This window comes from Oryzias latipes, chromosome 9 (assembly GCF_053564925.1).
Source record: "Oryzias latipes strain Hd-rR chromosome 9, Olatipes_Hd-rR_3.1".
NCBI classification, from domain to species: Eukaryota; Metazoa; Chordata; class Actinopteri; order Beloniformes; family Adrianichthyidae; genus Oryzias; species Oryzias latipes.
Window position 1 is genome coordinate 7,190,221 of NC_136245.1, and position 22,188 is coordinate 7,212,408.

At 40.8% G+C, this 22,188-nt stretch overlaps 1 protein-coding gene across 5 annotated transcripts in view; it reads left to right on the top strand.

The window, feature by feature from the left end:
• zmat4a (zinc finger, matrin-type 4a) overlaps positions 1-22,188 on the top strand; it is a 176,944-nt gene that overhangs the window by 144,167 nt on the left and 10,589 nt on the right. For all 5 annotated transcript variants that reach the window (XM_078952559.1, XM_078952558.1, XM_078952556.1 and 2 more), the window contains one exon: positions 6,091-6,187. In XM_078952559.1, the coding sequence (XP_078808685.1) occupies positions 6,091-6,187 (97 nt within the window). The remainder of the gene's footprint in view (positions 1-6,090; positions 6,188-22,188) is intronic.

The following is a 22,188-nucleotide window of genomic DNA, read 5'->3' on the forward strand; positions in this document are numbered from 1 at the left end:
TCAATGTTCCACCTCTGCTCTGCCAGGAGCACATCTTCATCTCACTCCTTTCCCCCCTTACCTCTCCTATTTCTGCCTATTCCTTTCTTGTTTGTTAGGGTAGAGAGCTGATGGAGAACAAACCACATGCATTTATGCACTGCTGTCTGCAGGTTTGGATTTATTAGAGGAATGTGTAAAAGCTTTCATGATTTTCCAGAACAGAAAATGGTTTTTGCAATTGCAAATCTGGACATAACCCCTTGTTCCATTGAAATCCAAACAGTTATTGATAAACTGGATGATTGGATTGGGATGTTATCTGAGTTGGTGACACTGTTTAGCATATAACTGCCAACTTCGTTTGAATCCGAATTCCTCCCCAACCCCTACGGCTTCTCCCTACCCCTCCAATTGTAGGGCCATTTAGAGGTGCAGGGTTGTCCAAAATAGTTTTTTTAAGGGCTTACCCTCGCGGCGTAGGGATGCCAAGCCCTCCACCACGAGGGTGTTCTGCATCGCACATGTCTTTAGTGGGTGTGCTCTGAAGCACAGAAGGTAACATTTAAATGTAAGCAATGACTTTTTGTTTTAGTATGAACCTTCTAAAGTTATAAAACCGAAGTTCTTATGTATATCCGAGGGTAAGCAGCTCCGCGCTACTGGAGCTGACCGCTGACTAGTGATGACGTCATCAAGTAGGAGTGACGTCCAAATCTGAAGAAACTATTTTTCCATAAAGATCTTTATACTAATTATTTGTTTGTCTCTCTTATCACATTTGCATTTTAATTAAATGGTCTTTATCATGCTATCTTAAGCCTTTAACCCTTGTGCTATCCTAGGCACTTTAACATTGGGAGTTGGGTCATCTAGACCCACTACACAGTGTGCTGAACCTTTTTTTCTTCAATGATTTGTGATCTTCACTGGTGTCCATGGATTACATGAAATCTTTCCACCTTTATCCACCTTTGTCATGGTAGGGAGAACACGTCAATGTAAGGGTGGGGTCATCTAAGATAGCACAAGGGTTAAGAGTAAACTATAGCCATATTTAAAGTAAAACAAAGTAAAGTAAAGTTCCATTATCTGTCACACACCTAAGTGTGTGGAATTTGTCATCCGCATTTGACCCATCCACTGGGGGAGCGGTGAGCTGCAGACGAGTCGCGCTCGGGAGGCAGCAGCGTTAAGGGTCTTGCCCAAGGACCCTTACTGGGTGATGTTAATTGCTTGCTATTGATATGGTAATTGCTCCATTACCATTGTTCATTCCTTCATTCCCCTCCTGGCAAGCTAAAAAACGATTTTAAGAATGAAATACAGGTTATTTTTGCAGGTCATTTTCCTTCCAGGAAGTAAGACGTGTTGATCTGTGCTGCCCATTTCATGACATCAACCTAGAGCCGGCCTCTGCAGCCTGACTGTGTTTTGCCCCCTGAAGACAGAGAACATCTGAGCCTTTCCTAAGATGGATCTGCATGTTGTGCATACAAAATGAAAGTGGGTGTGTGTTAGTCTGGGGGCAGTACTGGCAGTGCAGATATCCTGGAAGGGGCAGTTCCCCCACACTCACAAGTATGAATGTGAGGACCCTGTCATTTTTGTGGATTGGGAGGGGCTGGTGCTCAGAATGCAGAGCTTTAGAGGAATATTCAGAAACGTGTGAATGGAGTAAAATACCGCTTTGGGGTTGTATTTTTTTAAATGATCTTGGCCCTTCAAGTTTACTATCTCAGAATCAAAACTATTTTTTTAGGATCACTATTATTATTTTACTATTATAGATACTTTTATTGATCCTACAATGGGGAAATTCTTCTCTGCTTTTTGACCCATCCCCTGGGGGAGCGGTGAGCTGCAGCCTAACCGCGCTTGGGAGGCAGTAGCGTTAAGGGTCTTGCCTGAGGCTCACTGGGGGATGCTCATTGCTCGCTATTGATATGGTAATTGACCCGGTACCATTGTTTATCCCCCTCTGGGAATTGAACCCTGGATTCCTGCATTGTAGCCTCTCACCTTACCAACCGAGCTACCCAGCCGCTTTAAATATAACATGGTTTCAATTCCCACACAGATCATCTTTTGATCTATTTTAAAAGCAGTCCCAGTGGTCTTTTAATTATGATTTTGCCATTTTTAGACACAATTTTAAAAACCTGTGTTAGTTTTCAGGATAAGGTTTCTGCAGAGCGCCAGGAGTTTAACAGAAATTTGCTTCTGAGCTGTGGGTGGAACTTATTGACATGGAGTATGTCCATCCCATTTCCTGTCATCCATCTGTTTATACCCCCCCCCCAGCTTGCAGCCCCTCACACTCCCAAACTAACATAACCGATGCAACAATAATGGAAAACCATATCGGAGATAGACAGCTGTAAAGTTTTGAGCCTGATATCTGCTCAGACAAGGAAAATAAAAGACATTCATGGATCTGTTTGTATGCAAGTGCATCAGAATGAAACAGAGCAGGGAGTTTGCGGGCTGCCGACTGTAGCCTATGTCAGTGCTACAAGCTCTTTTAAAAGTCATTTGTTTGTCTGCCCCTGATTCACCGCGATTTGAATGAAGACATACTAAGAAATGCAGTTTTAAGTTTAATACATACATATTGTATGTCCTCCAACGTGAGAAAATGCCACAAGAACATGTTAAAAAAACCAAAAACACAATTTTCATTGGAGTGTGTCCTTAAACTTAAAAGAGAATGAGCAGCTAAGCTGAAGTTACCAGATCTAACAGTATAGTGAGTGGCATGTTCTTTATTTTTCGACCCTCCCTTCCTAAAATAAAATTTTAAAAAGAAGAGGGTTTTCTCCACATTCATCAGCTCCACAACCTGTTACTATTTTTTTTCTTTTTTGTGAAGGAACGAACTTCAAATTCCAGACTAATCCAAATAGATGAGACTGCAGTGCACATTTTTCTTCTTTTGCATTCTCCCCTGAGCTGGCTGTCTTTTTTCTCATCTCAACAAACCAGTTTTCAATGACTCATCTGCAATGCCTTTGAGAACAGGTAGTAAAGGTGATGGAAGGGAAGAACTGCAGATGCCTGAGGGGTTCCCAGTGCTTCATTGCTCTTGCATTGCAGCATCATGAGGAAAGGGCCCTATGTGGCTGCAGTAATAGATACTGGAGCTGGGGTATAATATGGCGCTCTTTCAAAGGTTGTTTGTAAAGCAGCCTCTCAAATTATTATTATTTTTTTTTAAGCAGACTGGTGTCTCAAGTAAAACATTGAATTTAGCCTTTAACTGCATCTGAGGATGCCACTGTGAAATTCAAGTCTCCATCCTACTAGTAGCTGACTGACAGAGCTGTTATTGCACAACTTATCAGCAAGGAAGTGAAGGGGGAAGCTAGTGTTCAATCAAAACAACAGAAAGGAAACAGCTGACACCAACATTTGAGGTGTGAATAGATAGCTCACTGCAGATGTCCCCCACAACCTGTCACAGCCCTGAAAAAGTCAAATAACCACTTTCAAAGTTTTTAACAGCTCAATCTTATGTGACACATTTTGGTAAACATTTATTCATGGGGGAAATTTAATATGGGGGGGGGGATATGTAAATGTGATTAAATGAGTGCTCAGTGACATTTATTTTCTCCTGGCCTTTTGCTGCAAGGCATATTTATGTAGGAGCTAACTTAATTGTGAAATCAATGAAGATGGCCATTTTTCATCCCAAAACGAGATTAGTACAAAATGATGACGATTACGCAGAGAGAACATAATGTGTCCCAGCGAGGCACAGACTCATGACACCAATTACACTCAAGGGGATGTCAGAGCGTGATCAGAAACATTGCCTCCTATTTGCTTTTATCGACACTAAATGAATACAATTCCTAAAGGCCTCTGGGAGGCTTTCCCCACCACCTTAAAGCTCGACAATCTGTATTTTTTATAATGAGAAAATTGGTTAAAATGTTGCATGTAACAACTGAGAATCTACATTTTGAATAATGCAATTAATGATCGATGCAAATATTGCCACTATACTGTAAAAGGCCCAATGCCTCACTACTATCAATTATGAAAAGGCACAAAAAACATATACATTAGACCAGTGTTTTTCAACCTTTTTTGAGCCACGGCACACTTTAACCTTGACAAAAATCCCGCGGCACACCAGCATCCCAAAAAAAAAAAAAAAAAAAAAAACTCATAGTCTGTATTGATCTAAAGCCCCTCCGCAATCTCACGCGCATTTTTGTGATTATTGTGACAGAAAAAGCTGGAAGCTGCAGCTGTTTTTACTAAAAGATGTAACAAAAGTAAAGATAAAAGATTTAAAAACTGTTTGATGTGTGTTTGTTGTGGTTTCAAGACGCGTAACAACTCATTGTGCGCTGAGACGCTGTCACTTTAACCCAATGCGTCATGGGAGATGTAGTGCAAATAGCGGCCGAACGCCACAAAGACTATTGATACCAGATTCTGTGGAAAGCTACACTGCTAAATACGAGCGTTAGATGTTATTCTTGTTGGAACTGAGAGACTTCATGAGCAGAATCTGAAAAAGGAAGTGAAGACTTGAACCACTTCTGATTGGTCAGACTGATGACGTGTGATTGGGCCTTCAAGAATGATTGGTGGACAGTTTTCCGAAAACGTCTAAAGCTACGGCTAAATCGCGGTACCGCCATTCTTATCAAAATGTCTTTAATAGAATCAAATAAACACAAAGAAAAAAGAATTTAATGATCTTTCATATTCCTAACTACTCAGTGTTTTATCAGGGCCTGTTTGGATGAACACAGAACTGATATCATGGAGATGGAAAATGTTTTTAGATCAGTTAATGAGGGCAATTTCCCACGGCACACCTGACCATCTGTGTGCCGCGGCACACTGGTTGAAAAACACTGCATTAGACTAAGTATATTGCAAAATATGTCAGACATTGTCTAAATGCATTCTGGATGTGTATGTGCTTTTACAGTTTTTTTTATCAAAATCTGTAAGATACCTGTGGAAAAGTTTTGCATTATGGTCGTCCAACTCATTTTATTTCTTTGTTGATAAAGCATTTGACCATCAAAACACCAGATTAACAAACAATAAAATACATTATAAAATGCAAAATAAAACTACAGTACATACTTAATTTATAGATGCAATATATTTATGATGGCTGTAAAAAATATTAAAACCAAAAATAAATATCTATCTATCTATCTATCTATCTATCTATCTATCTATCTATCTATCTATCTATCTATCTATCTATCTATCTATCTATCTATCTATCTATCTATCTATCTATCTATCTATCTATCTATCTATCTATCTATCTATCTATCTATCTATCTATCTATCTATCTATCTATCTATCTATCTATCTATCTATCTATCTATCTATCTATCTATCTATCTATCTATATCAAGCCCAGGTTTTAGTGGCCAGATTGAAAATTGAAAAAAAATTGAAAGTTTAATTTAAAATCAGAAGATGTCAGTATAATGTTTATTGGACGGTCGTTCACGCTTAGATTTGAGGACACTCAGAAGGATCTGCCCTGCTGACCTGGGTTTTTGAGCAGTGGTGTACTGGTGTTTAAGCTCAGTGAGGTATAAAAGGACTCAGGTCACTTAGAAAGTTGTTGTTCCCTTTAGACATATCCACTCAGGGGTCTCCACAGTGAATCGGCTTTCACTGATCCACACATTTGGTTTGGAAAACATTTTCACGCTGGATGCTATTCCTTCCACAATCCGGTATTTTCTGCAGGCTGGGGACCAGCACAGGGAGACCCAGGCCAGGGTCCCTTTGTGGTAGGTAGGCAGTAGCACGAAGGGTCTTGCCTAAGGCCCCACACTGGATTCAGCCTCCTGAATAGACAGGGAGCAATTGAAACAAAGTGAATGATATGCGCTTGCATTTAGAAGAGCTGGTTAAGATTCATCCACCAGCATTTTGAACTAGCTGGAGATTAGCCACAGGTTGACTGACCCCACCAACGTATGCAAGAACACAGAACTGCAAGTCATATTTTCATAGTTTGAGCTGAAAATGTCACTCCTCTGAAAAAGTGAGCGGTGTGCCATAAACCCTCCTGCAAATCTCATATCAATGTATGTGTTTTTGTTTGATTCCAGGACTGAAAAAAAGCTACACTTGTGAAGTTTGCAGTGTCACGCTCAACTCTGTGGCGCAGTACCATGCACATCTGCAGGGCTCAAAGCACCAAAACAAGTAAGTAGATCAGAAGGCACTGAACACAACATGCCATACATTTTCAACAACCTTAACTGCCCCATTTTTTAAATGTCAAATGTCATCACCCAGAAAGGTCCTGTAAAAATATTAAAAACAAGAATACAATAACTCAACTTAAATCATAAACCTGTGGTACTTCCTGCATGTGGATAAATAGCAGACTCCAAGTCAAGTTCAGTTAAATAAAATTGGTTGATGAAGGTGTTGGATAGAAGGGTTAAATATGGGGTAAGATAACTGTCAATTAGAAATAAATGCACAAATACAAAATTTGTGCACACAGACTGGATTGTGCCTGCGCGAGGCTGTACATCCGTTGCTCTGTGTGTGAATGTTTGTACATTTGAGACTTTTCCATCTACTAATGCAAGCCAGCATTAGTAGAATAGTTTATCTTAGGAATGAACCACTGATGCTCAGGAAACATAAAAACCCCGGAATCCGTCATGTTATTCCATCGGAGCTTAGGCGGAAATACCGGGGATGCCGAGCTGGTTGCAAACACAAGGCGAAGCTGAAGGCTAAGGCGGCTAAGCGGCGGCGTTTCAAACCATTCATCCCCTCCGTCATTATGGGAAATGTTTACGCCCTGTCCAACAAGACGGACGAGCTTACTGGACTGATCAGGACACAACACTGCTACACGGAGAGCAGCCTCCTTATCTTCACCGAGACATGGCTAACCAGCTATGTGCTGGATTTTAACGTGGATCTGCCCGGCTTTACCACCGTGAGAGCAGACCGCAACCCAGACTCCAGCGGGAAGAGCAAGGGGGGTGGCCTCATCCTGCATGCCAACAGACGATGGTGTCACCCGAATCATCTGACCGTCAAAAAGGCGATCTGCGACCGTAATCTGGAGCTGCTAGTGGTGGGCATCGGACCCTATTACATTCTACGTGAGTTTTCCCACGTCATCGCGCTCTGTGTTTACATTCCTCCGAGAGCGGAGACAATATACAACACAACCACAGAACTGCAGTCCAAGCACCCAGGGGCGTTCATGATTATTTCTAGAGATTTTAACCACGTATCCCTGGAAACCACTCTGCCCACCTTTCACCAATATGTCGACTGCCCCACTCGAAATAACAGAACTATTGATCTTCTGTATGCAAACACTCTGGAAGCATACTCAGCTACCCCCCCCCTTGGAAAATCTGACCGCAACCTCATACACCTGCAGCCTAGCTACACCCTTCTTGTGAAGAGGCAGGCGGCCACCATCAGACAGGTCAGGAGATGGCCTGCTGGAGCTCAGGAGGCCCTCAGAGGCTGCTTCGGGTGCACGGACTGGAATGAACTGATTGGGTCTCATGGGGATGACATTAGCCGCGATTACATGGGCAGAATATCTTGATCGGATCAATGGTCGGGTTAAAATTCACCCGTGCACATGGGATCAGAAAACCTTTTTCCGATTAGAACAAACGTTCCCATGGCTCAACTTTCGGTCGGAATGAATCATTTGGGCATGCGCAGTAGTGTTAAAAACTCCTGGATGAGGAAATAGGTCCCGTTCTAAACAAACAGCTGCCACAGACATTTATTTTATGCAGCAGCTCGGTAATATACGAGACGATCTTCCAAACGTGCTTTTATTAATGTCATGAATAGTATGAAGCGCCTGTTCGCTCATCGTTTTATTTAATCCGTGTGATCAGTGCTGGAAGAAGGGTTAGGACAGGCTATAAACACAGGCTAACAACATTAGCCTGATGGACACAAAATCCAGGACCATGAAACCCTGCAATCTGCATCTTCGCTGCACGTAAATGTATGGGAATAACATCAGTCTTTATTTTGTCGGGTCACAACTGGAAACACAAATCCACGTGATTGTTTGAACAGTTTCTAAGGACTGGGCGACATTTATTTCTGTTTCCCCAAACTCGCTGCGTGAGCTGACGGCTCTCCTGAGTCCAGCAGCCGCAACCCAGAGCAGCGGGACGGCTCGCAGTCTGAATTCTCCCACACATAACAAAACAAAAAACGCACACGTAACAAGCATCTTCCTCCCCTCAGACACGAAGTTATTAATCCAGCTCCTCTGCTCACTTGGGTGCCAGTGGACCCGAGTGAGCGTCGGGGGGCACGAAGCGCTCCTTCCCCGCATCTCCCTCGTGAGGGGTGAAAGAGAGGCGAAGAGCCAGCGGGGCGAGAGCGGAGCGGCGCTTTTCACGGGGCATCCGCAGAGCAGCTGGTCGGTCCTGTATGCGCTCTAAAGCTTTCTCTCAGCGAAACACCATCTATGCGTGACGTTACGTAAACCAGAGGAGTAGTGACACACGATCGGAATGACCGTTTACATGCTCCACGATCGGATAAACGATCGGTATAACCCACCTATCTCGATTGGAAAGAAATTCTGATCCAGACGAGTCTGACCGGGGCAGAGTATTCCGAATGGCGCGTTTACATGACGCATTTTCTTTCCGATCAGGCGTTCTTTCCGATTACTTTTGCCCATGTAAACGCGGCTATTGAGGTAGCTGTGGGCTGCATGACAGACTATATGAACTTCTGTGTGGACTTGGTGGTGCCTTTCAGAACTGTCAGGAGCTTCTCAAACAACAAACCCTGGGTGAACAGTGAAGTTAAGGCAGTTCTGAACAGAAAGAAGAGGGCTTTCAGGAGCAAGGATCAGGAGGAGATGAGAAAGGTCCAACAGGAACTAAAAGTCTGCATGAAGGAGGCCAAAGAAGCACACGGGAGGAAGCTAGAGCAGAAGTTGAAGGAAAACAACCTGCGTGAGGTCTGGAACACCATGAAGGCTATGACTGGATGCAGCAAAAAAAGAGGGCAGTGCGACAAGTGGCAGTCAGGAGAGAGTCGATGATCTCAATGTTTTCTTCAACCGGTTCAGCTCCCCCCAGGCTACACCCCATGCTGCCTGCTCCCCGGTGCTGCAGTGCCCCACCGATCTCCCCAACCATCTTGCTTCTGCTCCCCCTCCTGCTGCCCGCTCTTTACACCCATCTCAGTCATCAAATCCCGATGATCACCCCTTTTCCATCACTGCGGATAAAGTGAGCAGGGAGCTGAGACGGCTCCACCCCAGGAAGGCAGCTGGCCCAGACCGAGTGAGTCCACGGCTCCTTAAGGCCTGCGCTGCAGAACTGGGAGAACCCCTACAGCAGGCCTATAACCTGAGCCTGCAGCTGGGTAAGGTCCCATCACTGTGGAAAACGTCATGCATCGATCCTGTGCCCAAGAAAAGTCGCCCCAGTGAGCTGAACGACTGCAGGCCGGTTGCCCTCACCTCTCATGTCATGAAGATGCTGGAGCGACTGGTTTTGCAGCGCCTGCGACCCCAGGTGCAGAGGATGAGGACCCTCTCCAGTTCGCCTATCAACCAAAAGTAGGAGTTGAGGACGCCGTCCTCTATCTTCTACATCGGGCCCTCTCCTACCTGGACACAGGGGGCTGTGCTGTGAGAATGCTCTTTTTTGACTTCTCCAGCACTTTTAATACAAACCAGCCCCTCCTTCTCCAGCAGAAGCTCCTCTCCTTTGGTATGAACTTCCAACTGGCGTCATGGATAACGGACTATATGACAAACAGGCCACAATTTGTCAGAATGGGGAGTTGCAGTACCTCCATGCTGACTGGCAGCACGGGGGCTCCACAGGGCACAGTGCTCTCACCTCTCCTCTTTACCCTCTACACCACTGACTTCCACTACAACTATGATGCATGCCACATTCAAAAGTTCTCGGATGACGCAGCAATTGTGGCATGTATCAAAGAGGGTGAGGAGGGGGAGGACAGACAGCTGGTTGAGGACTTTGTGCACTGGAGCCAACGAAACTGCCTCCACCTGAACACATCCAAAACAAAGGAGATGGTGCTGGACTTCCGACGAACACCTGCTGCGGTTCAGCCCATCCTCATTGCTGGAGTAGAGGTGGAGGTAGTGGATAGCTACAAATACCTTGGAGTCCTCCTGGACAAGAAGCTGAACTGGTCGGCAAACATGGACTCCATTTACAGAAAGGGGAAGAGCAGGTTGTACTTTGTAAAAAGACTTGCCTCTTTTAACGTATGCTCAGATCTCCTTTTTATGTTCTATCAGTCTATTGTTTTAAGTGCCCTGTCTTATGTGGTGGGGTGTTGGGGGGGTGCGCGAACAAAAATGACATAAAAAACGGAATCGTCTGACTAGGAGGGCAGGCTGTGTGGTGGGGCGGAGCCTGGAGACAGTGGAGGTGGTGGCAGAGCGAAGAACGCTGGTCATCCCCTACATGGACTCTTCAGTGACCAGAGGAGTGCATTCAGCGACCGCTTTCGCTCTCTGATATGCTCCACAGAAAGAGTCAGGAAGTCCTTTGCACCGAGTGCAATTAGACTGTTAAATACCGCTGGGAGGGGAGGGGGCATGAGGAGGAGTCACTAAAAGGGCATCTACTTTTTACCACTTTTATGCTTTTATTTACTTTTATTTTGTTTTTATTGCTCTTATATTTTTATTTTTTTATTCTATTTTTAGTGAGTGTGATTATTTTATGATTTTATGACTATTTATTACTCATGCACTTTTTAAACTTCTATTGAATGTTTGTGTAGTTGAGTAGCAATGGATGGATATGCAAGTTCCCTCGGGATTAATAAAGTACTCTATCTATCTATCTGTCTGTCTGCCTGTCTGTCTGTATATCTATCTGGACAACGAAGGAGCCTGCCTTCACCCCTCTTCCGACCCTCTGGAATGCCAACAGGCCAACAGAGCGAAGTGGAAAACAGCCCAGAATGCGGGCTGTTTTCCACCTTTTCTGGGTCTGAAACTATCCGCTGGTGTGGATAGCAGAAGTGTGTGCTTCTTGCGTGTGTTGGTTTAAAATTACAAAAACCAAATTTTAACGGTAACAAAGGAAACTGATTAAATTTGAGCAGTATTTTTGTGTCATGCAACAGACTTACCACAAAAAATTTAATTATTTAACCCAGCGAAACCATGTGGTATAAAAAATGTGAGCATATTACCCTTAATCTCAATGTGCAAAACCTTGTGGTGCATTTTTCACTTTAGATTCAGCTTCCACAGGTATGAAAAAGAAACTGAAGGATTACATTTCCAAAAAAAGTAATCTTATAGGACAAGGAATTAGTTTTAAATTATATTAAAAAATTACTTGTATTACAGTTTGGATGTAACTTGCAGAACACTGATGGGAAAATCACTTAATATGAGCCATTTTGCTTGACAAAAAACATGTTAAACCTTAGTTAAATTGTCCCTGATGACAAGCATGGCTGTGTTTACAAAGATATGAAGGTACAAAAAAGGGACTTTTTAGTTTTTGACAGAAGTCATGGGCTGCGATTTTATCCAAACAATCAACCAAAGCAAACAAGCTCTCTTTAAAGATGCTATGAATAACTTTTCAGTACTATTTTTTTTACAACAAAACACTTGCAAGACATTGATTATTATGATTCAGCCCAAAGGATTATTCCCTAAGCTTTGCAGTCATGACCAGCTGTTATGTTTCTTTGGTTTAAGAGCAAGTACAACCAGAAAAGCTGACATGTAGTTGAAAACTCCAATGAAGACAGCTGAGTAGTCTTACTCTCACGGCACGGTTTCGACTGGAACAGGACTTTGCTCTGGACATAAATTTGTTACATAATCAAAAAAAGCAACCTCCTGTCAACATGATTACCTTTTCTTGGTGTTAAGAGCAGGGTTCCCCAAATCCAGGTCTCGAGGGCCGGTGTCCTGCTGGTTTTCCAGAAACCCTACCTTATTTGCTGCTGATTACCTTGATCCGGTGTGTTCAGCCGATAAGGAGCTTCGATGGCAGGTTGGTAGGAAAACATGTAGGACATTGGCCCTCGAGGCCTGGATTTGGGGACCCCTGGTTTAGATTGGGTACATTTACATTGCTGTTTTTCCTTTGCAGTTAAATAAACTGTGTGTTTATATTTCATCTGTTAGGTATTTTAATCTAGGTTTAAAATGTTTAAAAAAATCAAAGTTAATTCAACACAATGTGGCTCTGTGTGTACGAAGTCTGGACCATCTAATCCACTTTTAATATTACCAAAGTTAAAAATATGTTTTCTTGCTTAACTAATGTTCATATCTGAGGTTTAATTTCCCAATAGCTGTATTTTACTTGTGTGGACAGGTTGAGGTGTTTGTTGTTAGATGGTGTTTGTGGATAAGGTTGCGGCTCTGATTGGGTTACATTCATATGATGGACTCCATAAAAAAACTCATGCTTCAGGCAGTGCTGCAGGGCATGAGGTCAGTCAATCGATAAAAAAATTCAAATCCTTTACCTTACAGGACATAAATTATTTGTACAAAACAACCATACCAATTAGTGGTGTTGTCTAGACATTAAAATGAGAACCTGCAATGTTTTTGATGGTTCCTTTTATCGTGCATAGCCTACAAATCTAACAGACTTCTTGAATTTAGGCACAGTTCCTTCACTGAAATTTCTGTCGCACTCTCATTTGTGAGAGTCTTCAAAGCAAAATGCACTTTGTCCTCTTTAACTGAAGAAAACAGGAGAAAGAACACATTTTAGTTGCATGGGACCTAAAGATTAACCCAGGATGTCATGGTTGTTACTGTAGAGAGGGAAGAAGAGATGCCATTTATGCAGTGGATCAGGAGAACCGCGGGAGTCCTCTCTCTGTGTTTCTTTGTTCTCTTCAAGACTGACCAGGCAAAGGAAAGGCAACAATCAATTGGTCGATCAATGGTGTTTTCAAGTAGTAATCATTGCTGCTCTTTTTTTTTTGTGGTATCTTACTGGGATTCGATTATTATATAGAATTTCAAAGAGTCAGTAACAAGGTTTACAGGCTTTACTATAGATATAACTTTATAAACAAAACTGAATCTACACTCTAATTTCCTTAATTCTGAAACAGAACTGAACAGCACTGAAGGTTTCAGGGGGGTTAAAAAAAAGACAAATCCTCACAATGTGCTTCCGCCTCTTCTTCTTCACCCTTACATTTAATGTTTAAGTGTTTGCTACGACCTGTTGATGGGATTCACCAAGCAGTCTATGGCTCTGATATTTCGTCTGAGCCGCCTGCATGCCCTGTACAGGTTTGCCCATTTTTTGTCCGCAGACACCCAATGTCTACTCGTAAGGCCAGTCATGACTAATTATTGACAATTACTGACATTAACAGATTTTGGGCATAGTTCCTTTTTAGGTACTTTATATTTTTAAGGCAAATTGCTAATAAAAAATAAACTTGATCCTGGTTTGTGGCAACATATACCACATTTCAGCATATGTAACTGACACTACGTTTTTTACTTTTCATTTATTTCAATACTGTGATCAGAGCACTGGAGGTCTATGTAGTAAGCTGACTTTGCTGCAATCAATAGGTCAGCTCAAGCTAACAGCCCAATAATTGAACCATCATCTTACCCAGAAAAAAAAAATCCATCAAAGACAATTTTGTGAGTAATCAGTCTAGATGTATACAGTCAAAGATGTATGCTTACAGATGTACATATTTAAAAGGCTGCTGGGATCCTACACAGGTTCTTCTGTGTTGATGTTTTCCTGTGTGGATATTTTTCCACTTAAAAGATTTGTACTGTCAGTTCCTTATATATTTAATTGGATTGCTTTGGCTTTTAATATTTAACTTACACTTCTCTACAGAACGATGCATGAGACCTGTGGATTGAAAAAATGTAACATTACTTTTTGTTGACAATATATCCTCAAACATTTGGGACAAAAAGGCACAGACCGCTTTTTTCTGAAATTCTAGTCCTGGGAGATCTTTTATACTACAGAAATTTGAGGTTTTAACTCTGAGACACATAATAACATAGACATAGTAAGAAGCATAAACATATTTTGTTATAACAGGGCTTATGTAGCCCTGACAGTGCTGCATGTAAAATAAAGTAGACATTTGTGACATATTCCAGAATCCAGCAACATGGAGCTTGACACTTAACCTACCACCGTGTCCACAAAAGAAGTGTAACCATGTCACTTGTGACATGTCTTCAGTGTTTGATCTACTTGAAATGGCAAAACATGTTAAGTATTATTCTGTTCATCTGTGCTGCTTTTAATGACTTTAGTTAAAGAAAATCCAAAGCGAACAGAACAAAATAAACTCAAGCATTAGGGAACAAAAGAAAAAAAAATCACCTAACATGTTCTAAAGCTTAAAGAACCATTATCTTGTTCTTTGAAAGGATTTTTTACCTGATTAACATGTTTTTTTGGGTTGACGTTTCTTCCAATGTCTTGTTTTTATCCCCCTAACCAACACTGGCAGCTGTTAGGCATGTCTAAAAATATGCAGGCCTCTTTTGTCTCGGTTTCATTGCCAATTTCTGTCCAGTGTCACTGACTCGGTGGATGACACGGTGCTTGCAGGGTGCTTGCTCTGACTCACAGAGCGCCCCATGCCATGCCACTGAAATATATAGTTAATGTGAGTTGAGTGGAAGGAGGACAAATCTGACTGGAAACCCTGCCAACAGACACAGCAGCCTTCCTCGTAGAGTGTGCCAATTCTCCACTGAGACCTGAAGCAATACATTCTCTGACTTAAATTTATTCCTCAGTCTGTCCATTTGTTGCACCTCCAGGTTAGAGCCAACTTGTTGATTGGCTGGACAACCTCAGACACACTTCATGTGATGATTTGGACAGATCCATTTGTATATCCCTACACACCTCCAATTCAATTAATTCCTGTACAATCAACACTGCACATGTAAAGTGTTTTTTTTTTTTTCATCCCACCCAAACAACTTTAAACTGGATTTAATAAGATTCATGGGGCAGCATGCCACAAACCACATTTCCTTCTGGCTTTCTATCCATTAAAATGAGCTGGTGATCACAGAATCTGTTGATTTTCGGCATAAATTATATACAGTTTATCTGTTGTGTAATTTAATTTCAAGTCACATTATTTGATGCAGACTCAATTGAGGGGCAGTTCTCTTAGAATTAACTCTGAAATTTGGTAAGAATAATGATTTTCTTTTTAAATAGGTTTTGCTTTTTACAAACAGTTCTTTTGCATAACATTTTTAGTCAAAGGAATATCTGACCTTGACTTTTAGGAACTACAATTCACATTTTCCCTTGAATTTTCTTTACAATTCACTTTATATGAGATATTTTCTTAGGAGAAGTGTTATGTTGGAAAGGGGCAGACCCAGAAGCAGGACAGAGACTGTAGTGAGTTGATAGCTGTTTTATTGAGTCCCAGTAGCGGTGGAGGGTTCTAGATTTCAATTTGCGTGGCTTTGGTAGGTGATGGAGACCAGCAGATGAGCTGCTGGTCTGGTGGAAACTGCGATGACAGAAGATTTGGAGCCTTAATTGGTTTCCTGTGGTATGATGAGTGGTTGAAGGTGGTGGAGACGAGGTTGGTAGGAATTCTTGTAAAGGCAAAACGCAGAGCTGCAGATGCAGATGGGGTACACTTGGCATAAAGCTTGGCCTGAGAGCTTAACATGGGTGAGTTTACTCTACCACAGGAAGCAGACGGACTGACATTGGTTTAAGGGTGTGGTAGCCCAGATAAAGGGTGCAGGCTGATGAGATGATAGGGAGCAGGTGAGCAGATTGTCAACCGGTAGGTGTGGGAGGTGACCAGGATCCTGTCAGGAAGCAAAAGATGTGTAAAGAAATTCTGTGTCTAGTTTGGCGCAATGTTTGTTAGGAACATGCATGTGAGGTATGAGCGGGTATACATTTATAAATTAAAAAAACAAAACAACAAAAAACAACAACTTTTCTCTGACACTGATAAACTGTTAACTTTGCTGTCACAAAAGACTCCCATTTGAACTTCAGGGGCTCACAGGAGCTTCCAGACCAATGCCCAATTGGGTTCATATCTGCCACAGGTCTGCAGTCAGGGGTTGCAGGATGATATGGCATCGTTCTCTGTCATATCACTTCAAGACATACTGCACTCAGCCAGACTGAAGCTAGCCGCTCTCTGCAACGCACGTTCAAGCAGTTCAAAATTGCTTTATACTACAGACCAAGAGGCTTTCTATTTGTTCCCTCGAACATCAGACCTATTGTCACCATTAAAAGGCTTTCAAATTGTAAAAGATCCATTGCAACAAACCAGTGTTGAAAAATTGACAAATATAAAAAAACAGATAATTTCCACATTTTGTTTTATGATTATTCACAAATTCTTACAGTTTGGTTTGATTTTTGTGGTGACAATAACAATTACTGGTGATAGTTGTTCAGGTAGAGTTTTATATCTAAAAGAATTAAGTTGCAAGCCCAGCGAATCAATGGATCCCATCTCATCATCAAGTAACTCCTCCCAGCCAGATTCTCACTAACTCAGATTGACTTCCTGTACCTTAACCCCAATGTACCTTTCAGCACAATACTGTTAATGCTATAACCTTTTTACACTAACCACACTTTTTTTTCTCTGATGGTGTTTTTACATTTGAACAATGATACGTATACATACTAGTTCCACTCTTCCCCCTTGATAAATACACATTTTTTTTGCTTTACGTGAGTTGTACATCAGGTGGTGGGTGTGGTACGGATGATAGTGCCACAGCCAATGAGCAATGAAGCTTTTCCTAAGGTCATATCAAAGCTTCATCTCTTCAAGTTCAACTGTTGTTTTTGAAGTACGAACACAAACACAACTGTGATGTCAATGGTAACGCACTTTCCACCTCATACTTGCAAAAAGACTGAAACTTTACATTTTGTTACCAACACACACAGTGAGAGGAAATACCACCATGTTCCTATATGTGATGGTGGAAGCAACAAGGAGCAATCACCTCCTATGAATTACTTAAGAGAGGGGATTTACGCTACTTTCTGGACTGTACCTGTATGTGCAGGTGGTTGCAGAAAACGTACATCCTTCTGGGAAATCGAAAAGTTTTTTTTTTTTAAATGAAAATCCTTTTTTTGTCTTTCGACTGCTTCCTTTAAATGTAACCACAGCAGATTGTCCATCTCCCTCTAACTCTATCCTCTGTCTCCTCGCTCATACAAACCTAATGTTGTCCTATGAAACCTTTTTGGTCTTCCTCTACTAATCCTTCCTGACAGGTCTAGCCTTAGGATGCTTTTCTCCAGATGATCTCTGTCTCTTCCCTGAACATGCCCAAACACTGACATATTAAACAGAGTTCATCTATAACACACAAGCATTTTATTTTTCCTAAATGAAAAAATGTACACATTTTATCACTATAGGTTACCAGACTATCAGTCATCTGATATTGGGATTTCAATATGAATCGTTTGACGTTAGAGGCTGCAGGGGTCAGAAAACTTTGGAAGGGCCGCAAAGGAAAACAGCAGAGTGGAAGTCCATTACAAATCAAAGGATCAAAAATGTGTATTTCAAACAGTTATTATTAATATTTAAACAGCAATTCTATAATACCAGAGAGTTTTAGGGCCAACAAAATAAATAAATAAATACATAAATAAAATTACGAGATTTTAAGTAACAAATTTTCCGGATAGGTTTTAAAAACTAAGGGATTCTGAACCTTTTGCAGACTCAAAATCAGATTATTATCAGTGAAGCCGGCTTTCTGGGGTTCGGTGTCAGTAAAGGGGAGTTTTATTTGTAAAATAAGGAGCTCAGAGACACGTTTGGGTGTAGAGGATCGCTGCAGCCTTTATTTTCCTTATCATTCACATAACCTAAAGTTCATTTGTCACCTTACGTAATGAACCTGTCATCCGAACACCAATGCAGAAGTAAACAGTGTTACATACGCCCCCTCCTCCAGATGAAACGTCCCGTTCTAACATAAAACAATAAAGAGGAATGACGATAGTCTGTTATATTAGCATTACAACGTTGAAATTGACAAAAAGTGCTCCTTCTCAGAAGGAAGCATCAGACTGACATCGAGATCTTGTCTTTGGTGGAGGAAGAAAGATTTAAAGTGGACAGGTGCAGGGATACTGATGGCTTCATCGGGCTGCAGAGATCCTGCAAACCACCCATCAATAAATAAAACATTAATAAATCGTAAATCAAACAAATGAGCTATGAAACATTTGGAACGTAATCACTAAACATTCAGCTCACCTGTTCAACTGAGTTTAGTCGGTCTGCTCTGCTGCTGCGCGGCGTTCACCTGCTGCTGCACTGTATGCTCACTTCGACTTTAATCTAGTAAATTTAAGAGTTCTTTTCTCGTAATAAAGCTTCACAAAAGGCTGCACATAGGCTCCGATAAATGGAAAACTTTGGTGTTTTTTCCTCGTTAATCTATGACTTTTTTCTCGTAAATTTACGAGAAAAAACTTGTAAATCTACAAGATAAAAACTCGTAAATTTACGACTTAAAATCTCATAATATAACAGCTATGACTTTCTTTCTCGTACATTTACGACTTAAAAGTCGTAATTAAAAAATATATCACATAACTTGTAGAAATTCTTGAAAGATCTTGAAATTTTAAGAGATTTCAACGAAAAATTTGCCCTTTGTTATTTTTGCAAAGCCTTGAAGAAGCTTGAATTGATGATTTCGTAGTCTTTGTTTATAATGTTACTAGTATTGACTCAAAAATTGGCAGGCAAGTGTTGGGGGGGCTGTCCCCCTTGTATCCCCCATAGCTCTGACCCTGATATGAACATTAACACCATGCTGTCACAGTGGGAAACTCCAAAAGCACTATTTACATTTGTGCTTTAGAAACTCAGCAGGATGAAATTTGTGCCTGAACTGAGACAAATGATAGAATTCTGCTCCCGTAGCCCGCTGAGTCATCATAACTGTAAAAACAAAGTCCTCCTGGAAAAAGACAAAAACAAGCTGTGGGAATTGATCTCATCTGTGGAAAATAGTGTGGTGTACCTGTTGGTTTTAAGGTCATAGAGAGGTTAAATATTGATTGTGCTTAGTGCATTTCAAGAAAAACAAAAAATGTAAAGCAGAAGAAAGACAATTAAGGATGCCCCGCATTATTTGAGCACTAAACTACAGTGTAGTGGCTTTGGATTTCCAGCAACATCCAATCGGAACATTGCAGAGGATCTTGTCTATACTGACTGCAGGGCAATTTTCCAAGGCACCATTCAGTAAATTGATATTATTCCACAGACACAATAATACTCGTGATTTTGGAAAGAAAAAACACATAAGAAGCAAAATTAAAGAAACATTGTCAGGGCATTCATAATTCAGCCTCACTTTTCCCAATCATCAAGCCTCTAATTAATTCCCTTGTGCACATGAATATCTTAGAGGAAGCAATTGTCAGTGGGGCAATGCCTTTCACTTCACCTTCTTTTCTCTTCCTCATGTTGTCCTGCTTTTTGTCTTTCCGGGCTCTATTCCAACTTTCTTTTTCTTTTTATATTTCTCTGCTTTTCACTGGAGAACAATCAGTTATTTACTCTTTTTGTTCTTGCCAATGCATGTTACTGGATTTAACCTATCACTGCTGAAGAAGGTCCAAAAACACAGTGGTAGAGCGAGTACATGCTTTAGTTTTCAGTTCCATCCAGAGAAAAAAAGCTTTCTCCTTTCCCTATTATTACACGTTTTTCAAATATTGAAAACCAATCCTCAGTTTAATGCTTTTTGCATAAATGCTTTCACTTTCTTTAGTGTTTTGTTGTAATGATGATGTATGTATAGGATTACATTATTAATTATTTCTGAGTGAGACTGTACAGCTTTTGTCCTATTTACCTAGTTCCACAAATTGACATGATGTCCTACATTTTAGGTTACTCAATTTTCCAGGATTGCTGGAAAAACTCCAAAACTTTTGCTGTTAATACACACAGGCAGAAGGAAGCGGGAAGGAACAAAGAGGGGTCTGCAGTCCTAAAAGCCTAAACAACATTTGAACATTTGGTTGTTATTGCCATTGACTGAATTTGAGAACTGAACTGAGTGATTCGTCCCCCCTGGCGTTTCAAATAGAAAGTACCTGCTAGCACCAAAGAAGCCAAAATCCTATAGACTTCTGTTAAGAAATATATGTTATTATTTATCATATTAGTCAGGAATAATCATTCTTATTACCTTTTTTTAACATGCTTTTGATAATACTACCCCCCCACACACACACACACATTTTTTATTTAATGTAAGGTATTCAAGGTATAAACTGGCCAATCAGATGCCTCAATGAAACTTTGTGGTCCCCGCCGCCCCCTCCATCAAACGTTTAAACATTTAAAACATTTGATTGACAGATTCTCTCAAGCAGCCTGCTTCCAGTGGAAGGGGTGTGGACTTCCAACAAGCTTACTCCTGATTGAAGAGAATGGTTGCCGTAGAAATGTTAACTCAGACAAATTTGACTTGTAAGTCATTTCCATGGGTGACATTACACTCGCTCAGTCCAGTTGTCGGTAACACTTTATATTAAGATTCCTTAACAAGCTTTGTTAACACATTAACAAGCATTATAAATGAATTTATAGGGTGTTAGTAAGACATTTATTAGTACAATAAGTCTAATAAGGTTTATTAAATTACTTAGTTAACACATTTACTAGCATTATTATTAGGATGTTTTCAAGATGTTAATGATGCATTTACTGATATTATAGGTGCCTTACAAATGTGTCAGTGTTAATAAGCTTAATAAGATTTATTAACAACCTTTGTTAACAAATTAAGAAGTATTATTATTGTTTGGGGTTCTAGTAAGATATTTATTAGCATTATAGATGTCTCACACAAGCCTAAGTGTTCATAAGCTTAGTAAATTTTATTAACTAACTTAACAAATTAATAGGCTTTATTAATGTGTCAGATGCTAGTAGGATATTTATTAGCATTATAGATGTCTTGCAAATACCTGAAAGTGTTAATAAGATTTATTAACATCTAAAGTCAGACCATTGTCTTCTAAATCCATATTACTAAACTGCTTATAAGCTTTACAAATGTATTAATTAACTTTGTTAATAGTTTATTAATTGTTTTGCAGCACCTCATCTAAAGTGTGGACGTTTTTTACCACAAACAACCACAAAGCATAAAGATTGTAAAAAGAACTTTATGACATTAAAACAGACTAAACATACACAAATCGTTCTGTAAAAGATATATAATAATTTAATTCAGAAAAATATTTTTTTTAAAACATATATACTGGTGTTGGATGACTCTAGCATCATAGCTAATAAGGATAAAGTATTAACATCTATCCTGAGTGAAACATTCATTGCAAATCCCATCACCAGGAGACAGTTCTCTGCATTCACTGCAACTGCATCCAACCACGGTTGCCTTGCTTCAAAGTCCACAAGAAAGTTGCACAAGCCAGTGATTTTTGAAGAACGAAGACAATAAACCTACAGGAGCCATGTTAAAGCTAACACGCTAACCTGCCCATCTTTGATTATGAATCAAAGATGGGCAGGTAAACTAATGTCACCATTGGCTAATGAATCTGTCAATCAAACTCATCAGCAAAACAGGCGTGCTCACTTTCAGCCAATTGAATGGCCTCTTAAGGCCCGTACACACCGGGACGAATATTCGCCAGGCGTTATTCGCCAGCGTTTTTCGCCACGTTTTTTGTGTTCACACCCAGGCGATTTTCGCTGACGATGAGTGGAGTGAACATGCAATTTCATTCCCTGACATTAGATGGCGCTTAATGTAAAACAGAAATACTCCTGTACACAAGGTGGCGCTGCGCAACTTTACGCTTCTTAAAGTCGCTTTTCACTCAGAAGAAGAGAGCAAGTATTTACACGCTTGTCAGAATCAAACAAAGAAAACATGAATATTTCAAGCACCAGTAGCTCCAACTGGTACTTGGTTCGGGGATGTTTTAGAATGTCCGTCATTATTGCTTCGCGGCTGTGTAGACGCTACTTGGCGTCTATCTTCTTCGCTGGTATGTGTGCTCAGCAAGGCAGTTTTGTGTTTGAGCGCCCCCAAGTTGTGTTTTACTGTAACTTCAGAAGCTCCAGACACGTGAGCAAAAGCGCCATTCTCATTGGTCGAGTAGATT